This window comes from Nymphaea colorata, chromosome 12, assembly GCF_008831285.2.
Source record: "Nymphaea colorata isolate Beijing-Zhang1983 chromosome 12, ASM883128v2, whole genome shotgun sequence".
In the NCBI taxonomy this organism is placed as follows: Eukaryota; Viridiplantae; Streptophyta; class Magnoliopsida; order Nymphaeales; family Nymphaeaceae; genus Nymphaea; species Nymphaea colorata.
In genome coordinates, this window is record NC_045149.1 from 4676251 (window position 1) to 4692421 (window position 16171).

Below are 16171 nucleotides of genomic sequence, written 5' to 3' on the forward strand. Positions count from 1 at the left end.
AAGTAGATAAGGGAAAAGAGAGAAGTACTACAAGAAGCACCGAGCAGTCCCCAACGGCCCAACCCACATCGCAAAAGACCAAATGCATTAAGCCCCTTCTTCTTCCTCCCCATTATTCCTCATCCAAAAGCACAAGAAGCCCACCGACAAAGATAGCAGAGGAAAAAAATGAAAGAACAAAAAATATAAGAAAGATAAAAAAGGAAACAATATACCACAGAGAGCATAAGGGGAAATTTTAATCTCCCTTTAACCAATGCTTTCAAAACCACCAACTTTTTGTTTACTTTCATTCTGGCCTTTGAATCAATCAAACAAGCTAAGGGGCTGAGGCAGCACTACTTGTTCGATGGGTGAAAAGTGTGTTGTTTATACATCGTTATGAGTACTGGAATGACGTGAGGGGAAGAGAATGAAAGGGAGAGGGTTTATATAAATGGGGAAGGAAGAAGAAGGGAATAGGTGGAAACTTTTTGTCGCTCGGTGGATGGGACAGCGAGCTGGATGTTTCCTCCGGCACGGCCTGTTGAATAGGTGATTGCAATGGCGAGAGCTCCAGCGATCGAACCAGTTTGGGGTTCCTCCCGACGATTGAGAGTTAGGGCATGTGGGGAAGATGGGGTTGGGGTGCGCAGGGAAGGGAACAGAGAGGGAGAGAGAAAGAAGGGTGACGGTCCAAAATGGAGTCCGCGCTTCTTTTTCTTTCGTTTGATGGTTTGAATCGGGCCGTTCGATCGAGCGAGATCGGGCAGCCTACTGGAGCTGTTTCACATCTCTATAAGTTGGAGGAGCCGTTCTGTTTCATTTATACACACTTCAGACAGTATGAAAAAAGGGCGTCGAAACATGTCATTGGCCGTTTTTCAGTAAGAATAGATGCATCTAGTGGAAAAAAAAAACAAAGAAAGAGGGAGCTAGAGGAACATCAAAGCAAATCTTAGTGCTTGTTTGGATTGAGATAAATAAAAGAAAAGGGAGGGATGAAAAGGCAAGGAAAGGGAGAGGATGGGGATAAAAAGAAAAATATGAGAAAATGCAAGGGAAATAAATAAATGATTACAAGTTTGTTTGAATAGAAAGAAAAAAAATAACAACCTTTTCTTTTCTGTTTCAATCCATTTACTCTATTGAGTTATTTTTTCCTTTCTACTCATTTTCCTTTTTTTTCTTTGCAACTAAACATGTTTTTTTCTTTTTTCCCTTCATATTAATTAACCATCCAAAACCTAGGATTGACTATCTTTTCCCTTTATTTTTTTTTCTTTTCTTTCATTCAAACAAGCCTTCATCTAATGAATAATACAAAAAAAAATTTTTAATATAATTCACGTGGTACAACTCAGAAAATAACGAGCTTATAAATAACAGCTTAAACTCACATAATGGTTGCAAACACGTGCTTGATAATGAAACATTAAAGTACATTTAAAAGATCATTTTTATTTTTTTAATAAAAAATAATTATAAATAAAAAATTATTTTAATTACAATATGCATTTTCTTTGGTCAATATTTTCATGATTTGTCTTTGCTTAAGTGTGATCTTAACGACAAAAGACAAAAAAGAATGTGGGAAAGGATGGCGGTTTATTGTAAACATTGGCTTAAAAAATGTTAATCTGTGAAACTTTTTTTATAAAAGTTGTTTTACAAGTGAAATAGTTTTTAAGTGCATTTTGATAACTTTTATTCTAAAAGGCGTGTATGTGCCCATTATTTTATACGTTTATGCAGTCTCGAATGGTTTCTCAAACGTCTGACAAGTTGTGATTAGGTCAACGTTGAACTGTCAGTTGGAAACTTTTTTTAATATAATAATAATAATAATATATAGGTAAACTGAATTAGGGAATTGGGCATGCCTGCTGCCCCCACTAGTGACGAAGCTGGAGAACCGGTCAACTAGAGAGACTGCTTCCTCAATCATCGGTACGACGGTACCGGGAGAGGGGGAGGAACAGCCTTCGTTTTCAACTTCAAAGCAAGCACCGTGTTATAGAGATGCAAGCTCTGTCTCTCTTGTGTTCCAGAAGAAGATACGAAATGGAGGATGTGACCAATAGGGAGGAAACCAAGACAGAGGCAGAGGCAGGGGCAGGGGCAGAGAGAGTTTATCCGCACCTCATTAGGCATGCCAACGTGGTCTATGTGTGCGTGAGCGAACGCGTGGAGGAGAACAAGGCTAACTTGAAGTGGTGTCTGCAGAATTTCAGAGGCTCAGATATCGTGATTCTGCATGTCCACCGGCCTCCCCATTTGGTGCCCGGACCAAGTAACTTTACATTCACTTTTTCAACTAGTGTCTGCTAATTCTCTATTTCGTTGAGGGCATGACGCCATGAAAACCAGAACCTCAGCTCTGTGACTTTCCGCCCTTCGGATTTTTCTTTATAGAAAGTTTCTTTTTGTTTTTTGTTTTGTTTTGTTTTTTTGTTTTTTTTGTTTTATGTTCGCGAAGATGTAACTTTTGAATGCTCTTGAGAATCTATTCCCATATTTTAAAATCCCGATATACAATTATAGACGTTTACTTTCCCTGTCTGTCTACCAATTAGCTTCTTACCAACCAGAACCCCTGTAACTACATTCGAAAATAAAGAACGACACAAGTTGGATAGACTTTTTTATGCAAATCTGATGAAAGGTCCAATCGAAGGACACTAAATCTGGCGATGTTTAATATCATCTAAGAAAGTAGGAAATAGAGGGGAGAGAGTAATAGAAAGCAAACTCAAGGGGAAAGAAAGAATTTATCATAAGTTTCCTACTCAACTCTGGAAAAGAAAAGCGTGTCTCATCATTTACTGAGAAAATCGTAAGTTAACTTACCTAATTGTTAGATATCGAAGTAGGTAGTGATCCATCTCAATGACACTCCACTAATAGCCAAAAGCAAAATTCCTGTTGAGATATCGATCTAATGATTGAACTCCAATGTCTAATGTCCAGATGCAAGCTAGAAGCATAAAAGATCCTAAGAATGTTCAATTTCCAAAATTGATGTAGGTCTCATATGTCTTTCACGTTGTTCCAGTCTTCCCTTGTTGGAGAAGATTCATCACCCTTAACTCAAATTTAGTCTCTTTCATTTCTCTCCAATTGGGTTGAAGTTCCACAAGATTATGAATGTGAAGAGTGTACATCTTCAAGTAAACTTGGATCCTCACTCTTGAGATATGGTGAATCTGGAGGTGTTTTGATCAACATGCCTTGTCTCTCTGTCCAAGGCAGCAGTGCACCATACCAAAAATTTTTCCCTTGTTACCGTGAAGGGCCTGGTGCCATCCTACTTCAGGGAGGCCCTGTGCCACCGGCTGGTCATTTTCCCTGTTTAGTTTACCTGGTAATAACCATCCATCTAAAGTTTGGCTTGTGAAAGCTGTTATTGAACCTTGCTAGGCAGAAGAGCTGAAAGCATCGAGTCCTACTTTCCCCTTTGGCGTCAGCACTTCACCCACTGGCCTACTACATGCATATTGACACAAGTGTTGTGTTTTTGTGAGTGTCAGATACAACATAAAGGTTGAAAAGGCAATCACTTGGACATATCTATGCATGTGTATGTATATAGGATTCATTGATAAAATCAGACAATTTGCATTCAGTCATGAGATCCCTCTGTTGAGTGTTGTCGCTTGAAGTATCTAAGACTTACACGTCACACATGGAACTTTACCCCACTTTTACAATAGAAAGTGGGAGAAGAGGATGGAGAGGATGATTAACTGGGGGTGGCAAGGGAGGTGCTAATGACTGATAGGTTTCAAACTTTCAACTTGCTACCTGCTACAGTCTCATGACTCTCCTTTCTTCCTTTTGCTGTGGATGGCCACCAATAGGCAGCTTGAGATCATACTTTGCCAACCTGGCTAGTTGACTCATCAGTCATTTGAGTAGTCCTGGATCAGAACCCAAAACAGGTTACTGTTTCTTCCTTTGATTTAAACAATTATTTATAGTTTTAAATGAATTTTCTGATGTGTTTAATAAGGTAAAAAACTAAAAGCTCAATTATGTCTTTATGGCTTGTCTATCACACGTTTTGTGATTTTTGTAAGAATAACATAAAAAGATATTTATCTAGAAGAATAAAATATTGTTGATAATAAATATTAATGGTCACATCTAGTTGTGTAATGGTATACCTTAATCAATGGGATATTTTTAGAAGAATAAAATGTTGTTACTAATAAATATTAATGGTCACATCTAGTTGTATATTATTCTACCTTAATCAATGAGTTTTTTTTTTTAAAGAAATTTGTAGGTATTTTATGGCACAGAATTTAATTATTTCTAAACTTCATGTGCTACTATTGATAAGCTTGTGATCCAAGGTGATCTGAGTTATTGAATCAACCTGTTGAGCAATGAATCAACTGCTGGGCAGTCTGAGTCAGAGTCACGATTTTGCCGACTATTCTTGAGATACTCTGATGCCATCAGCATGGTAGTGCCTCAAAAGGTCCATCAATGGCACTTTTCTTTCCCGTGGTCCTTTGCGCACAAACAAACAAAAGGGGGGAGGAGTGGTGGGACACCCACCATCAATAACTACTCGCATTGTGGTTGGGAACTAGTTTCCAGCTGTCCATCTGTATCAGTGTCTTATCTGCTTTTGGAGTACAATATTCAACAAGGTTCTGCTCTTTAACGAAGGATTTGGATTTAGATGTTTGCTCACAAAATCTTAAGAGCCAGCTTTAAAACTTTCCCTTGGTTCTGCACCAAAAATCCAGCTTTTCATTGAGGTTCCTTCATGCTTATGGTCTTATCTTCATGCATTTCCATAGACATGAATACACCATTAAGCTTTTTGTTGGTACTACTGCATTTGACAGAATTTTTTTGGCATGATCAGCATCTTGAACAACTCGAGGATTCACTCCTTGCTTTTGTACTGCCTTGATTATATGAAAGATTTGCAACAATCTACCAGATATGAAAGACTAGTACTTGGGAAAGGGAGAAATTCAATGTTAAAAAAGATATTACCAGAATATTTCAACTCAACTATTATATCATTTATCTATACTCAAGAAAACCATAAGGCTACATTCCTGACTGATAAAACATCAAAACTGATAATGATCAATCTAGATAAGCACCTAGCTAGATAATCAGGAAATTGCAAAGTCCACAGAGGGCGAGTCAGAGTCTAAAATCAGGCCAGTAATTTTGCATTTAGTTAACGACCTAATGCTTGAAACTCACTTCTAATTAAAAGCCAGAACCATAAGTAAATCTAGAAGGAAATTTTCAAGATCCAGAAAAAGAGGCATGGTTTCATGTGGCTCTCACTCTGTGTGCTTTGTCACATGGGTACTGCTGTAAAGGCTGCCTTTTCCGTTTCGGTCAGGTATGACACCGGTACTGGTACTGTCCTGGGTACCTCTTGGGTACTGGTCAAATAGTACTGGATACGGTCAATGTACCCAAGACCGTATCTGTCCAATTTAGGATTTGATCAAAGTTGACCGAGTCCTTTCCTATCCAAAATTTAGGATTTCAGTTTTTTTACACCATTTACACTCAAGAAACACATACAGAGCTGTGTTTTCATATTTTGTCAATAGTTTCTTCTTTAGAAACTATAAATTTTGAAACATGAATGTGTTATTTTGTTTGAATTCTTTTTTATGTCATATATATATATATAACCGTACCCCCGTAGCCAAGTTTTTTGGAAATAGTCTGAACCAGTACCGTACCAGCATCCATACCGGCACCCGTATCTGTACCTATATGACATGGTCTGTGTGACTTTAAATGCTCAGGCAGAGCAAAGAGAATTTGCTATCTGCTACAAAGGAAAACATTCTCGTTCATATAAAAACCACCAAAAAGAGAAAGAAGGAGAAGAGAAGGAATGTCCAAGTCAAGAAGACAGTGAAGAAGGGGAAGATGCATCTGAGAGATAGAAACAAAGAGTTATGTATAGAAAAGTTGACTGAATGAAGAAATGGCAATCACAAGCTAGGGATGCACAATAAGTCACAGAACTCAAACTCAAGTGCAGCTTCCAGAAAATGAGTATATGAGGAACTAGTGATCATGACTGGAGTCCACATTTAATTGCAAAGTAAAGCTTGGCTAGTGTATGCTCAACTCAAGTTCAATTAACCGACTCAACCTCAAGCTACTTGGTCAAGCAGGTCTTATTTTTTTCTTAGCATTAACTACTAGCACACATAATTTCCTCATGGGGGTGATTTTTTGGGAGGGGCTTCTATTGGAACTTCTCCCCGTTTTTATTCTACCGCCACCATGGCTAGTGGCTAAGTTACACAGATACTGGTACACATACAGGTATGGGTATGGGGATACTCGTACGCACACAACAATTTTAAAAATTATAGACACAGGGATACAACAAGGTATATATAAGCATATATATATATGTGTGTGTGTGCAAAATTCCACAACAGATATGCAAATTTGCACAAGAAATATGAAAGCATCAAAAATCAAAACTGCTGTGTCCAGCTATGTCACCATACCTGTGTTGTTGTGTTGGCATGTTGACACTGGTACTGCAGCTTTCCAGCCATGTGGATGGAGAGTTTCATTATTTCTTTCCATTTGTGGCTGGTGGCTATTGAATAATGGCTGCATTCTACATTGACTTTGTCAAAGATTTGCAACAGTCTACAAGATATGAAAGAACAGCTACCTAGTACTTGGGAAAGGGAGAAACTCAATGTTAAAATAGATATTACCAGAATATTTCAACTCAACTATTATCTCATCTATCTATACTCAAGAAAACCATAAGGGTACATTCCTGACTGATAAAACATCAAAACTGATAATGATCAGTCTAGATAAGCACGTAGCTAGATAATCAGCAAATTGCAAAGTCCACAGAGGGCGAGTCAGAGTCTAAGATCAGGCCTGTAATTTTGCATTTAGTTAATGACCTAACGATTGAAACTCACTTCTAATTAAAAGCCAGAACCATAAGTAAGTCTAGAAGGAAATTTTCAAGATCCAGAAAAAGAGGCAAGGTTTCATGTGGCTCTCACTCTGTGTGACTTTAAATGCTCAGGCAGAGAAAAGAGAATTTTCTATCTGCTACAAAGGAAAACATTCTCGTTCATATAAAACCACCAAAAAGAGAAAGAAGGGGAAGAGAAGGAATGTCCAAGTCAAGAAGACTGTGAAGAAGGGGAAGATGCAGCTTAGAGACAGAAACAAAGAGTTAGGTATAGAAAAAGTTGACTGAATGAGGAAATGACAATCACAAGCTAGGGATGCACAACGAGTCACAGAACTCAAACTCACGTGCAGCTTCCAGAAAATGAGTATATGAGGAACTAGTGACCATGATTGGAGTCCACATTTAATTGCAACGTCAAGCTTGGCTAGTGTAAGCTTAACTCAAGTTCAATTAACCGACTCAACCTCAAGCTACTTGATCAAGCGGGTCTTTTTTTTTTTTCTTAGCATTAACTACTAGCATACATAATTTCCTCATGGTTGTGATTTTTTGGGAGGGGCTTCTGTTGGAACTTCTCCCCATTTTTATTCTACCACCACCATGGCTAGTGGCTAAGTCACATGGATACTGGTGCGAATACAGGTATGGGTATGGGGATACTAGTACGGACACAACAAGTTTAAAAATTATAGACACAGGGATACAACAAGGTCTATATAATCATATATGTATATATGTGTGCAAAATTCCACAACAGATATGCAAATTTGCACAAGAAATATGAAAACATCACAAAAAATATGCAAAATTCCAAAATCTCACAAAAAATGCAAAATTCCACAAAAAACCTGCGAAACTCAAAACTGTTGTGTCCAGCTATGTCACTGTACCTGTGTTGGTGTGTCGGCATGTTGACACTGGTACTGCAGCCTTCCAGCCATGTGGATGGAGAGTTTCATTATTTCTTTCCATTTGTGGCTGGTGGCTGTTGAATAATGGCTGCATTCCACATTGACTTTGACAAATGGTATTCTGGGTCACTAGTTGAAATGGCCCTTTTTTTGGTTGTTCTTCATTCACTATGTTCTGTTGAACTTAGATCTACTACCACCCACCTGCCTATAGTTTATTTTGTTTTTGTTTTCTCACTATCTATGACGGCCAGTGATTTCCTAACTAGTGGGTGTTTGGGAGTGATTAATCTGTCTCTCCTTTTCTTTTCCCTTCCTTGTGACTGTCAGGGGTCCTCCCACTTGAGAAATCGCCATGTTTTCTTTTCCTTTCTAATGTCATGTTTTCTGCAAACTTGATTTAAAGCATAGCCACATATATCATTCTCGTGTTTTTACCGGCAAGGTTTTTCATGGATATTTTTAACCGAAGTTGTTTTTCTTAGGAAAATCTTGACAATTCTTTGAAAAAAATCCTAAAATTTAATGTGAAAAAAAAGAGAAACTAACAAGAAGACATTGAAAATACTAGATAAAATGACAAAGTCGATGTCTTAATGATTATGAGAATAATAGAAAATAATTTAGTTTAAGTTTAAAGGTGTCTCCATGAGGTCACTAACCTTAAAAAAGAGAAAAAGGAAAAAGATGGACAAAAAACGAGAAAAAAGCATGATAAATATATTTTTTAAGTTTTTTTCAAAAGGCTTGTTGTTCTTGCCATTTTCTCATAAATGTCGCAATATTGTCAAAAATATCATGATATTTGCGGCTACAATTTAAAGACTAACCAAGTTTTGTCGCCAGCATTTTTAACCGACTGTCAACTAACTATACCAGGGTTTCATTGGTTTCTTGCTGGCTGACCTTTTTCTGATTTCCTGTTGATATGCATTGGGTTGAAAATGCTGATCAATAAGGCCATTGCCCAATAACCAATGTAATTCATTTAAATTATTTGATGATTGTTTTTTTTAGTAAGGTGTTACTGTCTTGATTCCTTGGTTTCATTGATCCTTTCCGAATATGAAGATAAGACGTTGGTTGTCTCTTTACATAAGAAATGATCCCCCACTGTTCTCTAAAAGCAAAAGGAATTACAAATGTTCCTCTATTCCTTAAGCTCTTTTAATCCTTTCATAGCATAAAGTAAAGATGCAAGTTTCAGTTGTTTAGATATTCACATAATAATTGATTTCCTGCTGTTTAAGAAAAGCAAAAAGGAGTAGAAATGTCTGTTTGTGAATGGGTACTTTCTCTCTCTGTGAGATAAGGGATGGATTTTGGTTGATTTTCATGTTCAGGCAAGTCTTTCTTAGATTGTTTCGGTGTTTTTACTTTTTGAACCCAATATGGATCCAAACATATGTAAACTGTTCAAATTTCTAAAAATGCAAACATTAGTCTAAGATTTATTAGGTGCTTAGTTGTTTCACGTATCATGACTGAATGCAGTATGAGTATCTCTGTTATCGAGATCAGCATGCTCAAGCACTGTATGAATGTCTCTATGTGTGTATGTGTGTGTGTGTGTGTGAGAAAAAGAGAGAGAGAGAGAGAGAGGGAGAGACTTAATTTGCTGATTATTCTTTCTGGATGCAGTGGGAGGAAAAGCACATTTTTCTTCAGCAGATCCTCTAGAGGTGCATCCATATAGAAGTAGGAAAAAAAAGGAGAAACAACGATGCATGAGCCTATATGTTCAGGCATGTAAAGTGGAGCAGGTAAGGTTTATTTATGTTATCTAACAGACCATTCCTTCCTGCATTTAGTCTTCGCTCGGAGACGTAGGATCTAGTCTGCAGTACAATTCCCTCCTATGGAACATCATGTGCCAGATGCCCAGGTATAGTTGGATTTTTTCCATCTATGGGTACATGGCTTTTGTTGATAGGAAGGACAAGGACTTTGGTTCCTGCTTCAGGTACTGCACCTGACTTCTGTTATGGCTGTCAAAAATAAGCTTGTGCTTCTGTTTCTATAGCCACTTTAATAAATAATCATTGCTACAAGATTTAAGGATAGCCCTTTCTCATTTTTTGGGCAGCATAACTATGATTAATATTGTAGAAATGGTAAAAGCGAGTAAAACGATGAACACACACGGATGTAACGTGGAAAACCCCTCAACTAGAGGGAAAAAACCACGGGTGAGGAGGACTAGTGCCCACTAGCGACCAGACACACTCTCTCAAAAACCTTCATTCACACAGTGAAATTAGGGTTTACACAGGTTAAGTAGGGCCATAACCAATGTTGTGAGAAGCGTCCGCTTCACACAAAAAAACTGCGACTCAAAGCGTTTTTTAGAAAAAACGCTTTGAGGCAGAGGTGTGAGGCGCATGCGTTCCTGAAGCGTGCGCCTCTACCAAATGAGGCGTATGCCTCCATCAAGGGTGCGCTCCATGTATGAGGCGCTCTCCTCAAGTCTATTTAGTGTTTTAATTTAAAAAATTAAAAATAAAAGAAAATTAGTAAGGGGGCTTTCCTAATTAAACTATGTTTATACCCTAAATTCTCTTTTCTCAATCCCAAATCACTGCACTTATGTGAAATTGAAGATTTCTCTCCACACGCTTTTGTCCTTCTTTCGACTGTATGAGTTAAGCTATCGTTTGGAGACCGCGTCCAAATGGAACTGGCGAGGACTCTTACCAGTGAAGTTGTTTTCCTTCTCCAAAACCGACGATAGATTCTTAGCTACGGCAGCATCACCGATCTTAAGAGCATGGAAGTTCTTCATTTGGTTGGACATCGACGAGATCAGGGTCGACTTGCCGCCCTCCCCTCTGATTGCATCTACTTTCAGGTGGGGATCATCACGGCTTGACGTCGCCCCATCTTTTTGCCTTACAAAATGAATGACCGTGAACTCAAACTTGTTTTCTTCATGCGTGTCATCCATGCGTTTATTTTATTTCACGTGTTCATCTATTGTTAGGACATGTATCATGTATGTCCTCCCACGTTGCCATGTGTTGCAGTATTGTTAGTTTATTATGTGTTCATCTATTTCCTTCATTACGTTTCTATGGTTAATACCAAATGTTATCATAAATTCATAATCATTTTCTAAATCAAATCCAAAAGGCTTATGATTCAGGAAATAAGTTGAATCAGAATTGTTTAAAATTTTGCAGAAAATATAAGATTCCTACAAAAGATAAAAAATAGTTAAAAATGTAAACACTTTATTGAATTGGTCACAATACTAATTCAGCAACAATAATTTAATTAAAACAGAGGAAAATGTTGTGAAAGATGAAGGCTTACTTTATTCGAACCTTCTCACTCCTTCCCTCTCTTTCTAAATGTTTATAATTGCATCTTTAACTTATTATATTTTCTTTCAAATTTTTTAAGTGCATTAGTTCATGCTTTTTTTTTGTGTTTTATGGTAGCTATGTTCAATCATTCACCAAATCAGTTGAATAATATTTATTACATTATTTTGTTTTATATAAATAAATATAAAAACATCAAAAATTTACATTAACACAAATTATCTTTTTTATTATATATTTTTTTGTGGATGTTTTTTTGTCTTTATTTCTGGATTAAACTTGTTCTCCTTTTGAAAGAGCTTCTTAGTATTGTAGTCATTTTGATCAGTTTTGCTGTTATTTTTATTAATATTATATAATTCACAAATTTTTCCGTGAAGCTTACGCTTCAATTAACGCCTCGCTTTGCCTCGCCTCATGAGAGGTTCAACGCCTCGCCTCGCTTTATCGTCTTTTACAACATTGGTCATAACTACACACTGGATCGGGTCCAGATCTAGACCCAGATAAGAGACCTAAATACCACATATGTCAACACTCCCCCTCAAGTTGGGCATACACATCAAACATGCCCAACTTGGATACATTTCTCTCAAACGGAGTCACAGATAAGGCTTTAGTCAGAACATCAGCAGTTTAGTCTTAAGACTTCATATATGGTAGAATCAACTCTTTGACATTAATTCTCTCCCGGATTAAGTGACGGTCAATCTCGACATGCTTTGTTTGGTCATGTAACACAGGGTTGTTGGCCAGATTGATTGCAGACTTGTTATCACAGTACATCTTCATAGGTCCTTCAGTCTCTATCCCAATATCAGTCAGCAATACTTTCAGCCACAATAATTTTGACACTCCAGTAGCAACAGCCCTATATTCAGCCTCTGCACTTGAGCGGGAACAAACATCTTGTCTCTTGGTTCTCCAAACAACCAGATTTCCCCCCAAGTAAACGCAGTACCCTGAAGTAGATCTTCTACTATCAACACAGATATGTTTACTAAGGCTCTTTCTATTGGTGATTTTTCTAGATGTTGTGACAAGCTGAGCATAGTTGATATCTATGCTCCAACTTGAGGGGAGTGTTGAAATTAGAAAGTTTATGTTTAAGTTTGGTAGTTTTCTAGTTATTTGAAAGTTAGAGTCTTCTTTAGTCATTTACATCTTTATGTGTCTCTCTTGTGTAAAGACTCCAACCGACCCCTATTCTCTCTTTAAAAAAGTGATTAGGGTTAGCAATAAGATTACGACAGTTTATTTTCACTCTCTCTCTCGTTCTCTTTCGTTCCCTCTCTTTTTTCCATCGTCTGCAACAATAAGATTATTTACCAATTTATCAACTTACTTATTAGCTATTAGTCCAGATGTTTCATTAGTTAGATTAATCTGTACTTCAACAAATAGGCTGACCAACTCAGTCAGGTCCTTTCCTTGGATATAAATGATCGGCCAGATTGATTTGCTGGTATGAATAAACCATGGCCTGTTAATTGATTTGGCGTGGCCTAAAGACCTAAACTTGCCTTAGTTCTGGCCTGGGCTTGAGATCAGAGACTTCTCATCAAACTAATGAGCCTCAATTATAAAGGTAGGCATGGCTATTGTGACAGAGTTTTAAGGGGATATAAAATTGTTTGATTTCCCAAATTAACTGAAAATAGGTGACCTTGCTTTCTTTTACAAATTCTGAATAATAATCAGTATAACCACCATCCGCCCGAAACACTTTTCCTGATGCTTCTGTGTTCCTTGCTTTTCTTCCCTAGTCTGCATTGGTGGTTAAAAGCTTTCTTGCTCCGATTGTGTCACTAAATGATTATTGAGATTATACAGCTTTTTTCACCATGCTTCTAATACTTTATTCATGTTCAGGCCGTTGTAGTCTATGAAATAATTGAGTGGGATGATGTAGCAACAGGGATTGTTGAGTCAATCCTTAGGTTTAACATTCAGAGACTTGTCATGGGAGCTGCTGCAAATAGCAAGGACAAGAGGTAATGTATCAGTTGACTATTGTTCCTCATATTCATTCTTGTTAGTAAGCAATGGAATGATGGGAGGCTAGTAGTTCTATTGAGTACAACCAAAAGTTTTCATGACGCTATCTGCATGTAGGTACCTTTGTTTATGCCATCTTTGAAACAGCCAACAAAGTGCATATGAAACAGCTGGATCCATTATCACATCCAAATGTCTTCACATGAAGTCATGCTTTCACAATACCCTTGTCCATATATCTTAATTCTAATTTGTTTGAGTCTTTTGTCAATCATTGTCATTTCTTTTAGAATAGAGATTCATTCTTAAGCATGACAGAAAGCTGTTAGAAATAGTATATCTCTGGTTGCAAGGCATCATCAGGGTTTAAAGAATAATACTACGTACCTATGTCACATCGAGATGACTAAAGGGCAGCTGCACCATTATCAACATCGTAGCACATGGACTTGGCCTTGGAGACAGCTCAGACATGGCCAATAGTATTGGTAAGATAAAGCTTCGAAAGATGGTATATCTCTGGTGGCAAGGCATCATCAATATTTAAACAAATATTAATGCAGGCCTATGTTACATGGAAACAACTGAAAGGCAGCAACACCCTTGTCAATACCTTAGAAGGCACTTAGCCATGGCCATAGTCTCATTGATGTATAGCACACTGCTAATGGCCTCTGCTTTTCTTCATTTACTTTTAGATGCAATAAACTTTGAATAAGTCCAGTTTTTTTTTTTTTTTTGTGTGTGTGTCTATCCACATATACATATATACACACACACACACACACACACACATATATATATATATATAGATCTAGAGGGAGAGAGAGAGATCTGCTAGTTAATTTAATAATGAAAATACATTAAAGGTGACTATTATTGTGTTTACATGTGTTTTCTAAGCAAGTGAAAAATGACTAGTGCATATTACACAAAAATTCTGGCCAAGAATCAAACTTGTTTTCTTAAATTTTTTCAAACAAAGCATTGTTCATAGCAAGTAAGAGATAATGAAGATATCTATGTGTTTAAAAACCAAAATCATGGAAACTATGTGTTTTAGGCTTCTGATTGTGTCTTGGATATAAACTGTCTGGGCCACACCATTTTTGTGTGTTGTGTAGCCATGTACAAAAGACAGATGGTGTTCCCTAAGTTTTTCTGTGCGCTCGTGTGCCCAGGCCAAAAGACAATGATTTCACTTGATCTAATGGTAGTATAACTAGTCTAAAACTTGTATTTTTGCTACAAACTTTTAGTGATGCTCTAGATCATGTATTTTAGAAATAAATCCATTATCATTTTATGCACCAAATTTTGATGCATTATGAGTCATTAGTTTGCATGCCCTAGATCTTACTTTTAGGTCTTAAGTGATGTGGTTTAAATATTCTTTTTGTTAATTAGACTATTTACATCCAATGACTTTCTCACTTAATTAACTGTTAATGTGTCAGAAAAAATGAGAAATATTCAAGTACCTAAAAAATGCAGTTATATTAAGATAATTATGCTAGAGTTGAGTATGTAAAGCTTTGCATTTGTTATGGCTTGGACCTTTTATGCCTCACATAAATACATAGACTCCTTCAATTAACTAGGATGTTTTCATGATAATGTAATAATCCATGGATTAACTTCATAAGTTTCATCCTCAATACAAAAAATTCTAATATAAATGTGTGGGGGAGATCAAGTAGGTGTGGGGAAAAAACTTGTTCACATGCAACGAATTACAATTGAAGATCTATGATTATATCAATGATTCAACAAAAAGAAAAACAAACTATCAGTTGCCACACCTAGCTACACATGCACCCATGCTTTAGTCATGTCAACCTGGTGCAGCTTCTGTTCTGAACAGTCTGTGTGGCTTATTACACTGCAAATTATTAGTCAAGTTGATTGAATGACTCATAGTCAACATACATGGTCATCATATTTACTTAGTCCACAAATTATATGAGTGCCAAACAGTTTTTTTATTTTTTATTTGTTGCAAATCTACTTATCTTGTGATGTTTGTGTTATTAGTTTCTCACTTATTTTATTTCCCCCCATTTTGAGTTTTTTAAAATTTTTAAAAATTTACCTATTTTTCCCTTTTTTTTCAAGGCCGTCGTATTATACCCGAGAAAAACCTCGCCGTTTAAAACTCCGAGACATTATTTGTCACTATGATATATATATATATATATATGTATATATATACATATATACACACACACACACACACACACCTGATTCTACTTAAGTCTACTATTCATTTTTATGCTTTCGAAAAATCTTTTGTTACACAACACTAGTTGATTATATTCTGATTGCAATTTATTAGGGTTGCCGAGTATCTAATGTATCCTTTTTGAACCATTCAGAGATATAACATCACCAACTTCAAGCAAAGCAATCCATGTTAGATCTCATGCACCTCCTTGGTGCAACATATGGTTCCTGTGCAATGGAAACTTTATTTGCAAACATGAAGCACCTTCTGTTATTGAAAACAAGACATCTTCTTTGTCACCATCACCAATGTCGGTCGGTTCGAGGACTTCTGAATTAACTCCAGAAAGATCACAATTTTCAAAGCCCCATTCAAAAACTCTATCAAGCTGGTTTAGAAGGAAGGGGTCAAAGAGCATGCCGAGCCCATCAGGAATCAACAGCTACAGTCAATCTCCCTCCAGTTTGGATAGCAGCATTTCATATGGCTCATCTGTTTTTTCTGTCGATCTTGGTCCTGGACCTTCCTCAGACACATTATCAGCTTCAAGAGGAGATCAAGAAGCTGGTGAAGAAGCAGAAGAAAAGGGACCGCCATTGCTTGTAGAGCATGGAGCAGATGTTGGAGCGGATGCACCAAAGGTAACTCAATAATCCCTAAGAATGCATAGAAATGAATGAATGTTGGAAGAGAAAGGATTCATGTGTGTATTTGTGCCAGGCTGGAGAAGGAGCTGAGGTGTGGCTCAGGTCGAACTTACCATAGTCTCATGATA

General features: G+C 37.1%; 2 protein-coding genes across 3 annotated transcripts in view; one reads left to right on the forward strand and one right to left on the reverse strand.

The window, feature by feature from the left end:
* Positions 1-669, reverse strand: part of LOC116265875 (uncharacterized) — a 62137-nt gene extending 61468 nt beyond the window's left edge. The window contains exon 1 of one of the 2 annotated variants that reach the window (XR_007574947.1): positions 32-658. Coding sequence is in view for 1 of the 2 variants with exons in the window: in XM_050080790.1 (XP_049936747.1) it covers positions 32-113 (82 nt within the window). In the remaining variant the exon portion in view is untranslated. Of the gene's footprint in view, positions 1-31 lie in introns of both variants that reach the window. The other variant, XM_050080790.1, reaches the window with a different exon arrangement.
* Positions 670-1875: 1206 nt separating this feature from the next.
* The window catches only part of LOC116266320 (U-box domain-containing protein 33-like), a 38249-nt gene continuing 23953 nt past the window's right edge, over positions 1876-16171 (forward strand). Inside the window, exons 1-4 of the mRNA XM_031647484.2 lie at positions 1876-2272; positions 9493-9614; positions 13047-13168; positions 15548-16037. Of these exons, the coding sequence (XP_031503344.1) occupies positions 2002-2272; positions 9493-9614; positions 13047-13168; positions 15548-16037 (1005 nt within the window). The 5' untranslated portion in view covers positions 1876-2001. The remainder of the gene's footprint in view (positions 2273-9492; positions 9615-13046; positions 13169-15547; positions 16038-16171) is intronic.